The sequence below is a fragment of the Sander lucioperca genome, chromosome 19, assembly GCF_008315115.2.
Source record: "Sander lucioperca isolate FBNREF2018 chromosome 19, SLUC_FBN_1.2, whole genome shotgun sequence".
Classification (NCBI taxonomy): Eukaryota; Metazoa; Chordata; class Actinopteri; order Perciformes; family Percidae; genus Sander; species Sander lucioperca.
The window spans coordinates 9,385,965-9,406,135 of NC_050191.1; the positions used below are offsets into that span (position 1 = coordinate 9,385,965).

The window sequence follows — 20,171 nt, forward strand, 5'->3', positions numbered from 1 at the left end:
TATTGAAGTTTTAGTGTCATGGCAGCATTTCTTCTCTCCAGGTGTTGCTTCCTCTGACAGATCAAACTTTAAAGAACCACTGTCTCTACTTCCTGTCCACACCCAGCAAGAACCTGAGCAGCTGTGGCTGCGCCTCTAACAAAGAGAAGGAGATGGTCACTAGGTACTGTATAGAAGCAATACATATTCTGTTTAATCAGTATTTCTATTGTCAGGTTTTTGCTGTTCAGTTTTTTTTGCCATAAAGTCCTTCCTTTTATCTCAATGAATGCAGGATTTTTGTCTTTCATATTTTCATCAGACCTTTTCTTATTTCCTTGCTTACTTTGCATTCTTTGCTCTTCTTTGTTCTCTCTGAAGCCTTTTGTTCAATTCTGCTCTTACCGTCTTTCTTTTCCAGCCTGTTCTGTAAGCTGGCAGCTCTTGTCAGACACAGGATTTCTCTCTTTGGTAAGGTTGGCATTACATCTGTCTGTATGCCCATGTGCCTCTTTGCTTTCAATCTTTTTCCACATCTACAGTGAATATCTCTCTCACAGGAAGTGACTCTGCAATGATGGTGAGCTGTCTGCACATCCTTACTCACTCACTTGACACCAGGTAAGCACATATAGTTGTCTGTATACTGTATGTACAGTGATCCATCAAGTAGACAATTACAAACTAGTCTTGTGGATGCACACTAGCCCTTGTGTTTCCTCCCCTCTCTCTCAGAACGGTGATGAAGTCTGGCTCAGAGCTGGTCAAAGCCGGGTTTCGGAATTTCTTTGAGAACGCGGCAGAGGACCTGGATAAGCTGCTGGAGATGCTAAAACTGGGGAAGTTCATGCAGTCCCGTGCCCAGATGAAGAGCGTCACCCAGAGCATCAACTATGTGACTGTGGCGCTGCTGCCCATCCTCACTGCCCTGTTTGAGCACATCACGACATACGGGTTTGGAGTGGACCTGCTGTGTGAGTTTGTGTTATCACACCCACTATTTTCAGTTTTTTTCTAAACTTTATTTGTGTATATAGATTTTATTTAAAACAAACAAACATGAATATAACATAAAAAAACACAACAACATAAATAGATAAAATAAAGTAACTGAACAGACTTGGTCACCTGTGACAATACACAAGTTCATGTTGTTTAGTTTTATTCACAGTTTATTAATATCCAATATCCAACCCTGTCCAAAAATCTCCAAATTCCAAACCCCAAGTTCATAGGGTACCCAGGAAACCAAGTGTAAAGTAGATTGGATGAACGGTTCATGAGATATTTCAGAGACAACGGACATACACATGCAGAGATTACCCGATTTATAATTAGATACATTTGCATATACACATTATTAATAAGGCCTTCAAAAATAAGTTTTCTTGTCTCCTCATGTGCAGTATACACTGATAAGTAAAGTCATGCCATGGTCACACTATAAGTTTCCTAGAGGAAAATAAAAAATGAATAAAATGAAATGCAATAAAACAATATAGTAACAAAAGAGATGGGGTGTTGAAGAAAGGGCACTACAAGTCAATTATAGTCCCCAACTGGAATTTAAAAGAGACAATTGGTCTTGTATAAACACTGTCTTTACATGCCCATTATGCATACAGATTCTACATTTACACAATAGAGACATTTTAAGTTATAATAATTCACTTAATTTTTTTTCTTTCTCCACCTGTCATTTTTATAAAGTTTATAAAAAGAAATGTGGGCTTGATGAATATTTTTGTTTGTTTCAGTGGATGATGTGCAGCTGTCCTGTTACCGAATCTTGAACTGTTTCTACTCTCTGGGAACTGGAAAGAACGTCTTTGTGGAGAGGTATAGTAGGAGGCCAAACTTTTCTTAAACCATGCAGCAGGATGTAAAATAGCTTTTGGTTCTACACATGACCAATACTGTATATTTAATCATAAAGTTTAAGACTCCTTGGTAATGATGGGTCCTTGTCCTTGGCTATGTTTTATGTCATCTTGAGAATTGGTATCAAGGAACTGTGAAATAGCAATTTATAAACTATTTTAAGCTTGTCACTGTTAATTAGGATATGGCTGTTAAGCTTTTTTGATCTCCTACAAATGCACTCAGGACTTGAAGGAGCATTTATGGTACCTTATTTACTCTTATTAAAAAATTGACTATGATAATCTATGCCATAGTTTCTCTGATAGAGTATTTGTTACAAAATGAAGACAGAGGTTTAATCTTTGGCTAGTCAAGATAACGATCACATTTCATGAAAATCTTATTGAAATAAAAAGGATTTCATTGCCCAGGGGAAAGAGAACACAACAGTAACACTTTGTGCTGTGAAACATCTTTCATTAAAAACACAATTATGTGGAGTTATACCCTGACTGGGAGTTACACAGTGTTAAATTCTCCCAAAACTTTAGGTTACTTGCGTAACTCTAGTTTTTTGATTGGCATTCATTTTGATGTCTCAAGTATGGGATATGCCCCTCCGCGTTTTCACAGAAGTACTTGTTCCATCACGCCAGCCCTGAGTGGCTGGCAGTCGTGATGTCTGCGTCAGTGCCCCTGGCTGGAAAGGCTGGGTGTTGTTACATCCAACTTGTAAAACCTTGCAAATGTCAGGGGCGAGGACCAGCTAGCTGCCTCACAAATCTCTTGAATAGAGATCCCTTTGAACAGGGCCCACAAGGTCGCAAGACCCCTGCTATAGTGGGCCCTCAGCCCAGCAGGCGCTAGAAGGCCAGAGCTGCAGTAGGCTGCTGCAATGCCGTCCACTGTCCACTGTGAGAGCCTTTGTTTAGTGATAGGCTTGCCCCTGTGGGGCTTCGCTCAGGAGACAAACAACTGATCCACTGTCCTAAAGGCCCTAGTCCTCTCTACATAAAGTATCTTGCAACAGTGCTGAAATTCGACGGACAAGTGTGAATGCCCTTCCTCTCCCCCGTCATCCCGGTGGCAGCCAACACCATTTGTTCAGGAGGGCGAGGGTCATGCCAGCCTCACCACCATAAGACCAGACACTGGGCAGCTGGGCAGAGCACGGGACTGGAAGCTGCTGGCAGACTTGGACAAGAAACTCTGCTTTCCAACTGAGATCGCAGCTACCAACCTGCAACCAGACCTTGTTCTGTGGTCAGTCTCGCTCAAGCTTGTCTACATCATCAAGCTCATCGTGCCCTGGGATGGTGCAGTGGAGGAGGCCTACGAACGGAAAAGGCTGAGGTACGCTGAACTTGCAGCCGATGCGCAACAACAAGGCTGGAATGCGAAGGTACGCCCAGTGGAAGTGGGCTGCAGAGGGTTCGTAGCCACCTCAACATCCAGGCTACCCAGAGAGATGCAAGGGAAGGCCCATCGGCAGGCAGTCAAAGACCTCTCCAGGGCTGCTGAAAAGGGGAGCCAGTGGCTGTGGATGAAAAGAAAGGACTCCGCCTGGGCCTTCAAGTGAGTTGATGGCATCTAGGGAATGAACCTGGGACGCTGGGATTCACTGCTGAACCCTCTGAATGTGTCGTGGGCCTATCAGCGAAACACCTAAGAAGGAGGGTGCCCACTTGACAACCCAAAGGGTGCCATCACTCAATTGACCATCCCACGGAGTCTCATTGGTGCCTCAAGTACGCATTCATTGAGGAATATCAACATCTAGTCCTACACAACAGATCTGTAAAGCACAGACTGAACACAACATGTGCTGCCGTTGCTGCTCAGCAGAACCATGTGGTGAAGGCTGAAAAGCTACAAGGGTCATCGGCGAGCACGGCCCGACCACTTTTGGGACAAAGGCAGGGTTAGGCCTCAAAACCACAGCCTGATTCCCCGAAGTAAAGTGCATATAGGCAGGATGTACAGACATAGCATGAATGTCTCTCGCACCCTAGGCTGTGGCCAAAGCCAGTAGCAAAGCCACCTTAAAGGACAACATTGTCATCTCAACTTGTTCAAGTGGTTCAAATGGTAAACCTGACTGGCAAGGGCCTCCAGAACCACAGACAAGTCCCAAGAGGGTGAAATAGGCCTGGAGACTGGTAGTAGTCTCCGTGCTCCTGTCATAAACTGACAGACCACAGGGTGTTGGCCCACAGGTTTGCCATTAAAGCCAACATGGCATCAGAAATAGCTGCCAAGTAAACCACGACAGTAGAGAAAGCCTTCTTAATATCAGTTAAGTTCTGTAGGAAGGACAGAACTGTATTGAGAGAGCACTGAAAGGGAAATTCCCCCACCTCAGCACACCCAACTCTCAAACACCCTCCACTTACAGTCATAAAGTGACCTAGTGGAGGAAGCCCTGGCATTCTGGATAGTGTTAATAACACTCTGCAAAAGCCCAGCTGATCTCAAATTAGACCACTCACAGGCCAGGCCCCAAGAGAGAGAGAGAGAGAGAGAGGATCCCTGCGCAGAGGGAGTTGCCACGGGCTGCCGCACCTCTGCCAGCAACTGCATTTAGGGCCAGTGTGGAGCGACCAGAATCAGGGAGAGACGGCCCTCGCGTGCACTGGACAGTGTCCGCATAATCAGGGCCAGCGGAGGAAATGCATACAGAAGGACGCGCGGCCACTTGTGCGCGAACACCTCCAATCCTAGCGGTGCGCTCCGATCGTGCAGGGAGAAGAACAGGGGACACTGCGCATTCTCCGTGATGCAAACAGATCCACTGTTGCACGGCCAAAGCGCCTCTAAATCTGATCTACTACCACTGGATGTAACCTCCATTCTCCGCAGAGCGGGCACCCCCTGGACAGGAGTACACACTCAAATTCGGAACTCCGGGGACGTGTGTCGCTCTCACCGAGAGGAGATGAACATCGCTCCACAGTATCAGTTTGTGTGCTAGTGTGTGCAACCGGGTCCCGGTCGGAGAGGCTAGCCTGCCGGGCTAGCCTACGATGGAGGCTTTTCACCGTGAAACTGGCGCAGTGAGAGCGCAGGGAGGGCGGTGAGGTAACCACGCTGCAGCAGAGTGAGCTTGCTTGGAGTAGCTAAACCAACTTGTGATATAAATATTCCACTGTTTGGAGACCGACCAGAGTATTTGCAGCTAACGTTACCTATGGTGAAGGCAGTTGCTGTGGTATAGCGCCCCGACAGAGGTGTTCGCTCCGGTCTGCGGAAAGTTAAGCTAATTAGCCTAATAGATAGTGAAAACACAAGAGCTTGGTTCCTGAAGCAAGAAGAGGTGATTGAATGACAGGTGACGCTGCGTCAGCCGTATGTAAGGCAGGGGCACTGACGCAGATGTCACGACTGCCAGCCACTCAGGGCTGGCGTAATGGAACAAGTGCCTCTGTGAACACGCGGAGGGGCGTATCCCATAGTGAGACATTGAAACAAATGCTATGAAAGAGAACTGTAGTTTCTCACCTTGAACCAACTCAAGCTGTAAAATAACCAGTAAAAAGTTGATCACAACCATATCTTAGCAGTTTGGTCTAAATGAATCCTGATGCCATGTGGTGTTCTGCGAAGGTTCTCTGTACTGATAGCCCAGTGTTAAAGATGGAGTGTTAAAGTTTGTCCTAACAATGACCCCAAAATGTTTGGTCACCACCAATAACATGTGCACCTGGGGTCACAGTACTCGTTTGAAGACTTGAAGACATGTTCTATGTTGCAACAATTTATTTTTGGTGTGCTTTTTTAAAAATTAGACTTTATTAATTTACATGTTGATCTGTAGGCATCTTCCAGCGCTGGGGGAGAGCCTGGCAACCCTGGTGGGAGCCATGCCTGTGGCGTTCCTAGAGCCCCAATTAAATGCCCACAACCCGCTGTCTGTCTTTAACACCAAGACCCCCCGAGAGAGAGCCAGTGAGTGTCCACTTGATCCTAATTTTTATCATTATCCCATTCATTTTCAATGTTTTGACATTGCTTTGTATATGCTTTTGAGTTTCTTGAAATATTTCTAAGGAATTCAGATTTGTTTTTGTTTGTTGTCTTTGTGCTTTTCTTTTCTAGTCCTGAGTATGCCGGACACGGTAGAGGAGATGTCTCCAGAGATGCCTCGTCTTGACAGACTGCTGAAAGATGTCAGCGATGTCTCAGAGTCTGGTGCTCGCTACAGTGACATGCCACAGGTCTGAAGGGCTGATGGGATATTTACATTAATACAAACAGCTGCATTTTTTATGCTTTTGGTCCCACAAAAACATGGTCACTACTATGCTAATGATTTGCATTATGGGTGGGATCCATTGTTTATAGGGCTTGCTTGACTAAAAGTTAGTTACCTCAGCCTTTGCTCAATCAATTTTTACCTTACATTCTAACATTATGTCTCTCTTGAGTTGCAATACTAAATTGCCGCAGCCCTTTAATGAAGGTTTTATTTATTTTATGTATTACTAGTTTGATCTTTTTTTTTAAATCTAATAATTTAACAAGATATAATTTTAACGTTGCAATGTGTGCTGAATATTATATTACAATCTAATCTAAATGACGTAGAACATTTTGAAGTAATATCATTCATTTAAAAACAGTTTAGACACAACTAACTATTTAAGTTGTGTACATTTAGTTGGAATGTATCACTGTAGGAATACAACTCACACAGAGCTTGAGTGTAAGGCTCTTATAAGACATTATCAGTGTACAATCGAGATGTACATTTATTTTCATGCCTACATGACATCAATCATACAGACATTTCACCTTCAGCCTGTCTCCTGCAGGTCATTGAAGTGATCCTTCCCATGCTGTGTAACTATTTGTCCTACTGGTGGGAGAAAGGTCCTGAGAACTCACCTCCAGGTGCCAATTGCTGCACTATGGTGACCTCTGAACACCTCAGCATCATCCTGGGAAACATCCTCAAGATCCTTAACAACAACCTGGGCATCGATGACGCCCCCTGGATGAAGAGGATTGCGGGTAAGAGCCAGACTCAAGGCAGTTAGAGAAAGAATAAATATGATTTGAAAGGGATTCTCACTAGTCAGATTGTGTTTTTGTTAGACTTGCAAAGTCAGGGATTATAAAAAGTTATTTTGGGTTGTCAGGAAATGTGAGATAATTTTACAAATGAATAGCTTAATTGGAATATGTATTTACATTTCATTAGATGTCAAGTTTTGTTCTCAACAGTGCTAGAAACTACCCTCATTCCTTTTCTCTTTTAAAAACATTAACAAACAAGGAAAGAGTTTGATGTCCAGTCACACAGAATAATAACAAAAACAACTCTGGGAAGTTATTTTAAATGATAAAGCCCATGTTGGAACCTAGTGTTAATATTAGTTTTAGTAAAACTTTACTTGAAGGTATCTACATAGGAGTGACATAACAGTGTCATGAACACATGACACTGTCATGACACAGTCATGACACATGAACCCTAACCCTAACTTGTCATGACAAAAACCGAATGACACTTAATAAAAGAAGCGTTATGTCATAAATGTTTATGACTTGTTATGACACGTTCATGACAGTGTCATGTCACTCTTATGTAGATACCTTCAAGTAAAATGTAACCATTAGGTTTTGTAGAACATTTGCATTTTCAGTGCACATTCCTCAGGGGGAGTTCAGGAAAGGCCAGATAATATACAGGGTTCGTACGGGTGCTTGAAATCCTTGAAAATGCTTGAATTTTGATGTTGTGTTTTCAAGGTTTGAAAAGTGCTTAAATTTTGGATAAAATGCTTGAAATTGTAACTGTGTTTCTTTCACGACAAATACCTATCTGACTGAATAGTTTGTTTATTAAATGGAGAAATAAAATGTTGGAGAGCTTAAAATGAAACCTGCTCGCTTATGCATGTGTGACTGCGATCTGCCAGTCTGTTTCCATATGTGACTCCGCCCCCTGTTCAGGTCCCATCCCCTGACCAATCGGCTATCCTAACCTTAAACTCGAGGTAAAACGCCTAACCCCAACCAATCGAGCTGTTTCGTAGGGCGGGTCTTGGCGTGGCCATAGTGGGATTCATAATATTGCTGGCAGGTTGACGTTTCAATGAACATTGGCTGGAAGATGAAAAATACAAATTATGGATTAAATGGGTACAAACCTCACAAGTTGCCTCTTGTAAAGTCTACAAAAAAGACGTGCAGCTTTTCACTATGGGCGAGTCTGCGCTCTCGAGTCACATGAAGGGTAAGACATAGACTTTTCAAGTTAGCCAACTGAAGTAGCCTACTGTATATATATGTTAGTGCCTATTTGTTTACGCTAGTAACTGCTAGCTAGGAATTCGCAGGCTAAGAGACCGAGAGTACTTGGTGTGATAATGTAATGTTAGTGTAACCGAGGGTTTCTAATACTGTCTAGTCTCAGGTTTGGCTGTAAAATAAAGACACAGGCTTCCAATGCTGGAACCAAGACGGTCCCACACGTCTCACTTAATTCAACCCTGACACAGTCAAATGTCAGAAAATACAACACTTTAACCACTTCTGTTTTTCCCGTCACAATAAAAGCTCTGTTTACTGTAACTTCCTCTTAAGCCTCAACTGAGAGGTTACACAATAAAATACCTTACATTAGTATTGCATGTCCGTTATGGCACGTTCATTTGTGGGATATGCAGTGAACATAGCCAAAGTTACATCACAGTAACTGTAACGTTAACTACCCGCAAATTAAAACCTGCAAACGTTAGCCCAGTGCATAACAACAATCGTTGATTGCTGAACAGAAATTGTGTCAGATGGAGTGTTATACAAGTAGCCTACTGAAAGGTTGAGGATGGCCTTATGCAATATTTACACTGCTCTATTCCAGTAGATAAATGTATAGGTATTGGCAATGAAATTAATTTTTTTTTTTCAATTACATATTATAGGCTATTTATCAGGCAGGTGCCTGTGCACTTCTGGTCAGTCTTCTGGGTTAAAATGGAATTACAGGTTGTTGTTGTTGCACTGTCTAAAATTTTGTTCAAACCATGTCTATATCTAGAATGTGTCCCGAAACCAAGGCCTGTAAAATATTTCTGTTCAAATCCTATGTCTTCATATTTTCAGCCCTTGAAACTACTTCAGTTTTACAGCCTGGAAATCACATTATCTGGGAAGCAATATTTGGACATTAATAAAATGAAAAGTATTATTCATAGGCAGCCCAAACTTTGTAGGGTGGAAGACAAACATGTCAATATGACTGAACCATTACAAGTTTGTACGGCATGCCCTAGATTTGGAAAAAAGTGTGAAAAGACTGACATTAAGGGTAGCATCAACTTTGAGGGTGCAGCAACTGTTTTCCTGGATTTTGTCTGATTTGACACAGAATGACCCAGCTGCATGTCATTTGGCTCAAATCCTCCCAGTCTGTGCTCAGTTTTTACATTAACTCAGGCAGGTTAGATAGCAAGCAAAGTCTACTTAGACAGTGATACATTTTAAAAAATAAAACTTGTGTTTTGCTTAAATATTTGATCCTTCTGCTATTACGAAACACAATTTGGGCTGTTTATAGCATTATCTCTTTTAATGTGATAAAAACACTAAATAATAATTTTGACAATGTATTGGTATGTAATTCACGTGGTATAAGGTGCTGGAAAATGCTTTAAAATGGACCTTGAAAGTGCTTGAAAAGTGCTTGAATTTGACCTTGGAAAACGTGTACGAACCCTGAATATAATTGGCTGTTGTGGGGCCCATAGCTTGAGGCACTTTCTCACTTTTTAAAACCACACTTAAATTATTTTATTTCTAACACATTTACAAATAGGGACGGCAGATAAGGGAAATTCATGCTTTGTCATTTGACTTTTCTTTGACTAATATTTCCTGTTTTTAGTACTATTGTGTTTTTAGAGACAATGGTAAAAACCACAATTGCTGATCTAACTTAAACACTTGTGGTTGTTCTAAAACTAAATGCTAAATATAGTTTGACAGCTGTGACACTTGACACCAGAGCCAATAATCTCCAGGGACAGAGGAATGATTTTGGTGTCTGTTTGTCTGAGTTGCCCATGTCCAGAATATATATTTTCCATTGTCTCTTGTCTCCAGTCTACTCTCAGCCAATCATCTGCAAGGCTGGAGCAGATCTGCTGAGAACCCACTTCCTGCCCACACTGGACAAACTGAGGAAGAAGACAGTGAAGGTGAGATCTTCACATATGACATACATGGTATACCACATTGTATCCACTGCTTAATGACACCTATGGTTTAAGTAGATTTTTTGCTGACTCCATCATAAGCTGCTGAATTTACAGTGTTAATATGGAGCTGTCAGTAGTCAGAGGAGCTAGTCCAAGAACTGTATACTCAGTCACATCACCTACTGAGAGTAAAAATCCAACTGTTACTTACTAAGAGAGCATACAGGGAGGAGAATATTACCACTGAGTTGGATGGGATCGTGTGTGAGGACATTTATACTAATGAATTGATTGCCGGAGATGAGTTGTTGATGTGCTGCAAACGAAGGTTGTGGGTGAAGAGGAGCTGCTGAAGGCTGACGGTAAAGGTGACAACCAGGAGGCCGAGCTGCTCATCCTGGATGAGTTTGCTGTGCTCTGCAGAGACCTCTACGCCTTCTACCCCATGCTCATCCGTTATGTGGACAACAACAGGTACAATTTTACCAAAGAAAGATTAGTTTTTATTTTAAGATTTTTGGGGGGGATTTTGATTTGTAAACAGTTTGTTCAGTTTCAGACAGCATTATTATTTTCCTGTAGTCCCTGAGCTTTATCCACCTCTGTTTCTGATCTATTAAGTTATGATATTGTTGTGTCCTGCACAGTTGTACCACAACTTAATGTAACTTAATAGTCTCTGGTTCGTGTCATTGTACATTCCAGGTGCAGGTGGCTGAAGGAGCCAGATGCAGACTCCACTGAGCTCTTCAGGATGGTGGCAGAGATCTTCATCCTCTGGTGCAAGTCCCATGTAAGTCTCACTACTCAACCTAGTAGTCATATCACAATATGACGTCTGTTACCAGGATACTGGTCTTGAGGATGTCTTTCCTGATTAACCTCTTTTCTCTGTCCTCTGAATCCAGAACTTTAAGCGTGAAGAGCAAAACTTTGTGGTTCAGAATGAGATCAACAATTTGGGCTTCCTGACTGGAGAGGGCAAGGCAAAGATGTCCAAGGTAAATATAATAGATATTTCATGTGATATGGGTGATGAATACCAGCATATCGAAGATTCCAAAGAGAACATTGATAAAGAGAAATTGCTGGTGTGTTTTGGGATCTCACTTATCTCATCTAGCAGAGACTGAAAATAACAGTACACTGCTTCACACACAAGTAAGTCAAAGAGCGAGTCTGTTGTGTTAGCTCCGCCTACCCTCTCTGTCGGACCAACCACTGCTGCGTCACTAACTGTGCGCTGCTTGTGATTTTTCCCCGGAATGTCGGCAGACACCCAGTTCGTAACCAGGTTATATTAGTTTTGCATTTTTCATTAGTTTTTATTTTTATTTCGTTTTGACTTTGTTTAAAAATTCAGTTTAGTTTTAATTAGTTTTTAAAGCGGGTTTGCTAGTTTCGTTTTTATTTTTTGAAAATGCTTAGTTTTAGTTTAGTTTTTATTAGTGTTAGTCTTTTTTTGTAATATGGGTTATTTGTCAGGGGCAAGATTCAAAAAGGTCAGAAAAAGTATTGTGTAATAATAACTCAACAAAAACATCATATAATTTTAGAAATATGTATTCACAATGTATTCAACAATAGCACCCGTAAGTTACATAAAATGTACATATGATGAGCACAAATATGTAAACAGTCTACAACAAGACGCCACAGTAAGTGGAAAATGTGTAAATGACGTGTGCCAGGAAAAAACCTAAATAGCCAATAGACTAAAGAATACATACTGTTCATAATGTTTTGTTGTTACAGTTGTTTTGAACTCTTTGAAGTCAATCGAGTCACACAGTTGTGTAGACATCCAAGTATCAATACACACATTAACCCACGCTTCCTCACGCTTTTAGTGTTCCTGCGTATTTACTAACCTGTAGTGTTCTCTGTCCTACAGTTGTCTCCGTCATACTGCCTGGCCTACATCCATGCCCTGTACCGGGGTTAGCTTCTGTTTCGGGGAAAGGGGGCTTTGCGTTCTCCTTTACCTTGTTCAGAATCAGAAAGGGCTTTATTGCCAAGTACGTTGCACATACAAGGAATTTGTCATGGTGTTGTTGGAGCATGTCACACATTCAAATATAAGAAGGATAAAAAGAATATAAACAATATAAGTATAAACATATACACACAGTATGTATTAATAACGATAAAATACATTTAAATAAATAGTAAAATAAGTTAAACAGTAGTAAAAAGGAACGCTACAGCAGAGTAGGTACAGTGGCATGAGGAGCCAGAGGTGGGGTGTGGAGAGAGTCAGGGTGGCAGGGGAAAAAACTGTTTATGTGGCGTGAGGTTTTGGTCCTGATGGACCTCAGCCTCCTGCCAGAGGGGAGTGGCTCAAAGAGCTTGTGTCCGGGGTGGGAGGGGTCAGCCACAATCTTTCCAGCACGCTTCAGAGTCCTGGTGGCGTATAGGTCCTGGAGCGGCGGCAGATTGCAGCCAATCACCTTCTCAGCTGACCGAATGACACGCTGCAGCCTGCCCTTGTCCTTGGCAGTGGCAGCAGCGTACCAGATGGTGATGGAGGATGTGAGGATGGACTCAATGATGGCTGTGTAGAAGTGCACCATCATTGTCTTTGGCAGGTTGAATTTCTTCAGCTGCCGCAGGAAGTACATCCTCTGTTGTGCTTTCTTCACGAGGGAGCTGATGTTCAGCTCCCACTTGAGGTCCTGGGAGATGGTAGTTCCCAGGAAGCGGAAAGACTCCACAGTGTCAATTGTGGAGCCAGAGAGGGTGATGGGGGCAGGTGGGGCTGGGTTCTTTCTGAAGTCCACAACCATCTCCACTGTCTTTAGAGCGTTGAGCTCTAGGTTGTTTTGGTTGCACCAGGTCACCAGGTGGTCAGCCTCCCACCTGTAGGCGGACTCGTCTCCATCAGAGATGAGTCCGATGAGGGAGGTGTCGTCCGCAAACTTCAGAAGCTTGACGGACTGGTGACTGGAGGTGCAGCTGTTGGTGTACAGGGAGAAGAGCAGAGGAGAAAGAACGCAGCCCTGGGGCGATCCGGTGCTGATGGTCTGTGAGTCTGAGACGTGTTTCCCCAGCTTCACATGCTGCTTCCTGTCAGACAGGAAGGTAAGCTAGGTTAGCCTCCTTGTGCGCGCTTCTCAAATGTACTTTCTAACTTGTGGGATTTTTTCCCTTTAATAAATTGTCCGCCATACCGTTTCGGTACCGCCATGATGCCAGGCGAGGGGCATGGACTATGTTGTGTTCAATTTGACATGGAATGTTGGAATTTCTGAGTTCCCAGTCAGAAACTATATATGTCTATGGCATAGACTGTATAAAACAGGTCTATGGTTGGAAATGTCAACTCTGAAAGATATAACGTTATTTGCTCTATGAAAGACATTGACATAGACGAAAACTAAGGACATTTACTTGATTATTTTATTTTAGTTAGTTTTGCAAACAGACATTACAGTTTTAGTTAGTTATCGTTTTTTTGTAATGCCTCGTTTTTATTTTTATTTCAGTTAACGACAATGTTTTTTCCCACCTAGTTTTCGTTATTTCGTTGGTAACGATTATAACCTTGGTTCATAATACTGCAAATGCAAGTGCATTCATCAGTGGGCTGTAGGCTCAATTACCATTGTGTCACCTCATTCGGCAATAGTGACTTAACAGACATTTATTTAAATGAAAATCAGATTATTACTTTAATAAAATACGTAAAATGTAGTGCTGTCAGTTAAACGCGTCATTAACGGCATTAACGCAAACCCATTTTAACGCCATCAATTTTTTTATCGCAAGATTAACGTTCTTTTTGGCCTAGCAAACTTTGTAGTTTTTTTTCACATGCTGTTGCAACAACTAGTAACATTGTAAAACTACAACACCACACCGGATCTAGCTAGACCGGAAACAAAACAACAGACACACTTGTTTGGGCTTGCGAGCCGGCCAAAGAGTCTTACATACCTGCAAACTAGTCGCTTTTTGGCGAAAATCGCCGTTTTGAATGGGAAAATGTCATCCACGTGAATCGTGTAGATCCAAACAGTTTTTATTGGGGGGGGGGGTTTAGGCACCGTTTTAAAAGTATCGTTGTATCATGTTGAAAAGAGCATAAAAATGAGAAAAAATAATGGGACAAAAAGACATTTAGGGGGACATTTAGAATAGTGAAAAATGTGTGATTAATTGCGAGTTAACTATGACATTAATGTGATTAATCGCGATTAAATATTTTAATCTAGTCACTAGTAAAATTATAAGTCTATTGATATTTAGATTTGTTCTTACATCAAAAGCGATGAAAAGACCAAAACCAACATTTAATTGATCCCACTAACAAGTATTGTCTTTGTATCCTTGGTCTTTTTTTAAAGTGATAGCCTATTTTATATTTGTGAGCCATTTTTTAAATATTTATGTCTTCAGTAAAAACGAATAGCGTGGCTGAGTACTTCAAATGTCAGGGGTGTCCAAAAGTGTGACTGACCCATTGAAGCACTCCTTGAGTTTTTACTAGGGAACAGTAGGAATCAACATTGAGACTGTCCGCTTGAACTTCATGTGGGTCAGAAATTCTCTGCAAACCATGACATGTCATTGCCAGGCCAAGAAATAATTGAGTTATTAGTATTGAGCCCCTTAAGATTCGAAATAGTGTAGATAACATTTACTCAGTAAAGGTGAGCTAACTCACAGGCCTCCCAAGAATAACTCTTTTTCTCTGGAAAGGGACCTATTAATTATGGAAAATCTGTCTTGTAATGAAACCAGGAGATGGAGAAGAGTACATCTTAGTTCTCTCTGGGCTAACTTTAATCTCGCTCTTATCCTGCTTGCCCCTCCGCTATGTCAGCACTTTGGAAGAGCTGAACACAACCTGAATACTTCCTGGCAGGATCCCCAAGTGCTTCCTTTCTTGCTACTATATTTCACAGACTTTCCTAATGAAAGGGAAAAGTCCTTCCCCTGACATGCACTGAACACTCTGAATATGTAGATGTAAGATCAAGATCTACAAATCAACTGTATAAGTTCAAACCTCTTAAATTCACCACTACAGCAAAGGTTTACGACATATCACATTTCATGTGGACATTTGACGTAGTAAAGTCGGGTTATAAATCTGGATATTGACAGTGTTTGATCCAGCAGTCGCTCAACAAGCTGTCACTGTGAGAGTTGTTTATTTGTTTTGGCAGAGCCAGATAGTTTATTTATTTTTTATTTTTTGTTTTTCTGCCCTGAAAGCATAGTCATTGGAAATTAGATCTCAGTACTGGTAGTTAAATTTGATTTGAGTGCTAAATTTAAAATGTTGAAGTCAGTTAAGAGAAAGGTGAATTCTCAAAAGTTGCCTTGTTGAAAAAGAAAACATACACACAAAAGCATCAATCTGATGCAAATGAAATAAAATGAAATACAGGGTTGAGGATTTTTTATTTGGATTTGGGAAATACAATTTTGTTTTTCAATAAACTGTATTTAAACACATACATTTTAATAAATAATTGAATAATAGAAAGACAAACAGAAATACAAACCACACAGGACATAACAGATAGGATATTCCACAACCAGATACAATTTCAGTTTTGCTTGTCAACAGTTTAGTATAATACAAAACTTTATTCTATAGCTCAAGTCATGTATAAAGTGCCACTCAAAGTGCTGTACATATAAGCAAATAATTATAACATTTACAAAAAAACAAGGCCGAACGAACAATAACATAGGATCAAGTTAAGGTAGTGTGGTATTGCTGCTTGTAGAATTCATCAAAACCAAATTGTACCCCAAAATTACTTACAGAAGGACCCCAAACCACTTCAAATGCAATTCCCCTGTATACCCTACTACTAACTTACTGATTTACCTGACAGAGAACGTTGCAGATTCAGAATGTATTCACAAAATCACAATGAAAATGTGGAGTATCCAGACATTAGCGTCCTGGACTCATGGCAGTGCGCTCCCCACCTGGCCCGTTATGAGAGCTAATCAGCACATATCTGCGTTAATCACCACCAGAACCGGACTGTGTGTGCGCGTGCAGAGAGAGAGAGAGAGAGAGAGAGAGACACACACACAGAGAGAGAGACAGAGAGAGAGACAGAGACGGTGTTGTCTCGTATCGTATGAGCGCTAAACAGCACATATCTGCGTTAATCACCACCAGAACCGGACTGTTTGTGTGTGTGCGCAGAGAGAGAGCGAGAGAGACGGTGTTGTCTCGTGTAGTATGAGCGAGTCATGAGTTAATTTAAAGAGTCGGGTGAAAGATCCGAGTGAGTCACGACTCAAACAAGTTTAGTGCTCAGTCAGTGTGCATGCAGTGTGAGAGGGGGAGTGGCCAGTGGCAAAAGCCAATGTGTGCTTCTTTTACCGATATATGTTTAACGATATCTTTTGCATTTCTAATCCAAACGTCAAACTTGGCACTGCACTTACTCGTCCCCGTAGCAAGACACCTGTCAAGTTTGAAATCCATCGGACTAACGCTTCGAGAGATATGCGCATAACACACACACACACACACACACAGACAGACAGACAGACAGACAGACAGACAGACAGACAGACAGGCAGACAGGCAGATGTTCCTGCAATTTATAGATTGATTGTCTCCTTTTTCTCTGTAGTCAGGGGGGGACCAGGAGAGGAAACACAAGCGCCGCCGAGGCGAGTACTACTCCATCCAGACCTCCCTGATCGTGGCTGCCCTGAAGAAGCTGCTGCCAGTCGGCCTAAACATGTGCACCCCAGGAGACCAGGAGCTCATCTCCCTTGCCAAGATACGCTACAGTCTGGTAAGCTAACAAAAACAGGACCTGGTGTAAAGACTTTTAGACCACCTAAATCCTAACAAACTAAATTCTTATGTTGATTTTTTAGGGTCCCTTTTGCTATGAAGGAGGTCCAACATGTACTCCATCTATTATTATGCTGTCCTTATATTCGGCATTATCTTAAGTTATTTTAGGTCTTATAATTTGACACACTGATGGATAATATTATTGAAGTTGAAAGTTGGGCCTCTAAGAAAGTTAATCATTAGAAGTACCTACAGTGCAAATTTCTTAAAAACTTAATTTTTCATCTGATGATCATAAATGACCTGTAACAGCAAATGAGACTAACATCGAAAAGAATGTTTTTATGAATGCCTTTCCCCGGATTCCAATTTTCCCCGCAAAGTCACAAAATTAGGTAAAAGCAGGAGATTTAGTCATATCGGCCTTATTGTATTATAATTTTATTTTAGAAGTTATCTATTGTAGCTATGGCTGATAAATCTATATATATAATCTATGTAAATAAAGTTATTATTACGTTCGGCGCTACAACAAACTCTTAATGCTTTGGCTTGTGACACGTTACAAGTAGGCTAAGTTACCGTATGCAACCCTTGTGTAAATTAAGTGTAAATGAATGATTTTCTGTCTGGGCAAAACATTTATCGCAACTATATGACCTCCCGGTAACGCTAACTCAGTAATATACAGTGGGTAATACAGCAGCGTAAAGAAAAGACCTTTATGACAGCAGGTGTGGTAAAAAAAACTACCGCTTTTGTCCAAAGTGGAGAGCTAGAATCAACACAAACCGAAAGTTACAAATAGCCACTTTAAGTCACAGCAGTCTGTATGGTCTTTCTTTGCATTACAGACTTCAGCCTTTATTTCATTATGTTAGGCGTTATCCAGAAGGAGTTGTGGAAAAAATAAAGAAAGCATTGTTGTGATGCAAATTAAAGCCATTTACCAACTTAAAATGTCTTCTTCGGTGCAGTAGACATTCAGTATTTATGGAATAACAAATATTTTTCCAGTGTGACTTAATACGCACATAAGCACCCTGACTACTTACTTTTAAATTATAACAATAGTTTATTAACACTGCATTGCATTTTTTCTCGGTTATGAATACCCTTTCCCTTCATAGAAAGACACAGATGATGAGGTGAAGGAGCACTTGCGTCAGAATTACCATCTCCTGGACAAGGTGAGATGATGTTTTGTATGGTTATAATTCTAGCAGCAAGAGCAGTTAAGTACAAACCCCAATTCCAATGAAGTTGGGACGTTGTGTAAAACGTAAATAAAAACAGAATACAATGATTTGCAAATTATTTTCAACCTATATTCAATTGAATTTACTACAAAGACAAAATATTTCATGTTCAAACTGATAAACTATTGTTTTTTTTGCAAATATTCACTCATTTTGAATTTGATGCCTGCAACACCTTCCAAAAAAGCTGGGACACAAAAGACTGGGAAAGTTGAGGAATGCTAAAAAAAACACCATCAACAATACCCAGAAACACCGCCGGCTTCTCTGGACCCGAGCTCATCAGAGATGGACTGACGCAAAGGGGAAAAGTGTGCTGTGGTCTGACGAGTCCACATTTCAAATAGTTTTTGGAAATCATGGACTTCATGTCCTCTGGGCCATAGAGGAAAGGGACCATCCAGTACTAGACTGGCCTGCCTGCAGTCCAGACCTGTCTCCCATTGAAAACGTGTGGCGCATTATGAAGCGCAAAATACGATAACGGAGACCCCGGACTGTTGAGCCACTGAAGTCGTACATCAAGCAAGAATGGGAAATAATTCACCTATAAAGCTTCAACAATTAGTGTCCTCAGTTCACAAACGCTTATTGAGTGTTGTTAAAAGGAAAAGTGATGTAACATGCCCCTGTCCCAGCTTTTTTTGAACATGTTGCAGGCAGCAAATTCAAAATGAGTATTTGCAAAAAAACAATAAAGTTTATCAGTTTAAACATTAAATATCTTGTCTTTGTTGTGTATTCAATTGAATATAGGTTTAAAGGGGTTTGCAAATCATTGTATTCTGTTTTTATTTACGTTTTACACAACGTCCCAACTTTATTGGAATTTGGGTTTGTAGCATTAGTATAAGGCTGCTGTTTATTTATTGATTTGATTGTTATTGCTCATAGTCTGATGACCCAGCAGTCCAGTGGCAGCTGAACCTGTACAAGGACGTGGTGGTAAAGAGCGAGGAGCCTGCAAACTTAGAACACACAGTGGACCGAGTGCAGAGCATCTCAGCTGCAGTCTTCCACCTGGATCAGGTAGAAACACAGTTCCTACCTTTTATCTCTACCCACAAGTCAACAATACATCACAGGACATAAAAGATAAGCATATACAATATTATTCTTCAGACTTAAAAGTAGATCACAGATATATCTACTCGGGTATCTACTCATCTGCTCAAAGAACTTTTCTGTATTTTATTAGTGCTGTCAGTTAAATGCGTTATAAACGACGTTAATGCTAACCCATTTTAACGGCGTCAATTTTTTTATCGCGAGATTAACGTTCTTTTTGGCATAGCAAACTTTGTAGTTTTTTTCACATGCTGTTGCAACAACTAGTAACGTTAGAAAAACTACAACACCACACCGGATCTAGCTAGACCGGAAACAAAACAGGCACGCCGCACACAGTTGTTTGGGCTTGCGAGCCGGCCAAAGAGTAGTAGTCTAACGTTACGTTTTGAGTGGATGGCGAGCGCGAGACGCCGAAATGGATGCCAATAAGATTCTGAATGGAAAGTTTACTTTTAAAAAGTTGCCAAATGGTTCCATTGACAAGACCAAAGTGATCTGTGTGTTTTGTCGTTGTGAACTGAGCTATCATCGCAGCACGTCCAGTCTGAAATACCACTTGAAGACTAAGCACACAGCTGATGCGAATTCTCCGCCCCTCGTCAAAGCTAGGCGACAAAAGCACAAAGCAAGGCGATCCACTTTTCCATGTTGAAAAGAGCATTAAAATGAGAAAAAATAATTGGACAAAAAGAAATCTAGGGACATTTACAATAGATAAAAATGTGCGATTAATTGCGAGTTAACTATGACATTAATGCGATTAATCGCGATTAAATATTTTAATCGTTGTCGTAATGACTATTATATTTTATATAATTTTAAATGTAATATTTTTAAGTTTGGGATTGTTGGTGGGACAGAACAAGCTATTTAAATCACTTGAAAAAGTAATGGATGAATTGATGATGAAGATAATTGTTGGTTGCAGCAATAACGCCACATAATACAGTACCAGGCACATATCATCTTTGTTGTCACTGCATTTCCCACTTGGCGTTTTATTTCTTTGTCCCT

General features: G+C 41.1%; 1 protein-coding gene across 6 annotated transcripts in view; it reads left to right on the forward strand.

Annotated features, from left to right (window-relative positions):
* Nucleotides 1–20,171, forward strand: part of ryr3 (ryanodine receptor 3) — a 134,257-nt gene that overhangs the window by 88,909 nt on the left and 25,177 nt on the right. For all 6 annotated transcript variants that reach the window (XM_035995490.1, XM_035995491.1, XM_031322229.2 and 3 more), the window contains 15 exons: nucleotides 42–163; nucleotides 401–450; nucleotides 540–600; nucleotides 715–953; nucleotides 1,737–1,818; nucleotides 5,657–5,787; nucleotides 5,938–6,056; nucleotides 6,654–6,852; nucleotides 9,949–10,043; nucleotides 10,372–10,517; nucleotides 10,749–10,836; nucleotides 10,952–11,044; nucleotides 16,655–16,822; nucleotides 17,958–18,017; nucleotides 18,981–19,115. In XM_035995490.1, the coding sequence (XP_035851383.1) occupies nucleotides 42–163; nucleotides 401–450; nucleotides 540–600; nucleotides 715–953; nucleotides 1,737–1,818; nucleotides 5,657–5,787; nucleotides 5,938–6,056; nucleotides 6,654–6,852; nucleotides 9,949–10,043; nucleotides 10,372–10,517; nucleotides 10,749–10,836; nucleotides 10,952–11,044; nucleotides 16,655–16,822; nucleotides 17,958–18,017; nucleotides 18,981–19,115 (1,788 nt within the window). The remainder of the gene's footprint in view (nucleotides 1–41; nucleotides 164–400; nucleotides 451–539; nucleotides 601–714; nucleotides 954–1,736; nucleotides 1,819–5,656; nucleotides 5,788–5,937; nucleotides 6,057–6,653; nucleotides 6,853–9,948; nucleotides 10,044–10,371; nucleotides 10,518–10,748; nucleotides 10,837–10,951; nucleotides 11,045–16,654; nucleotides 16,823–17,957; nucleotides 18,018–18,980; nucleotides 19,116–20,171) is intronic.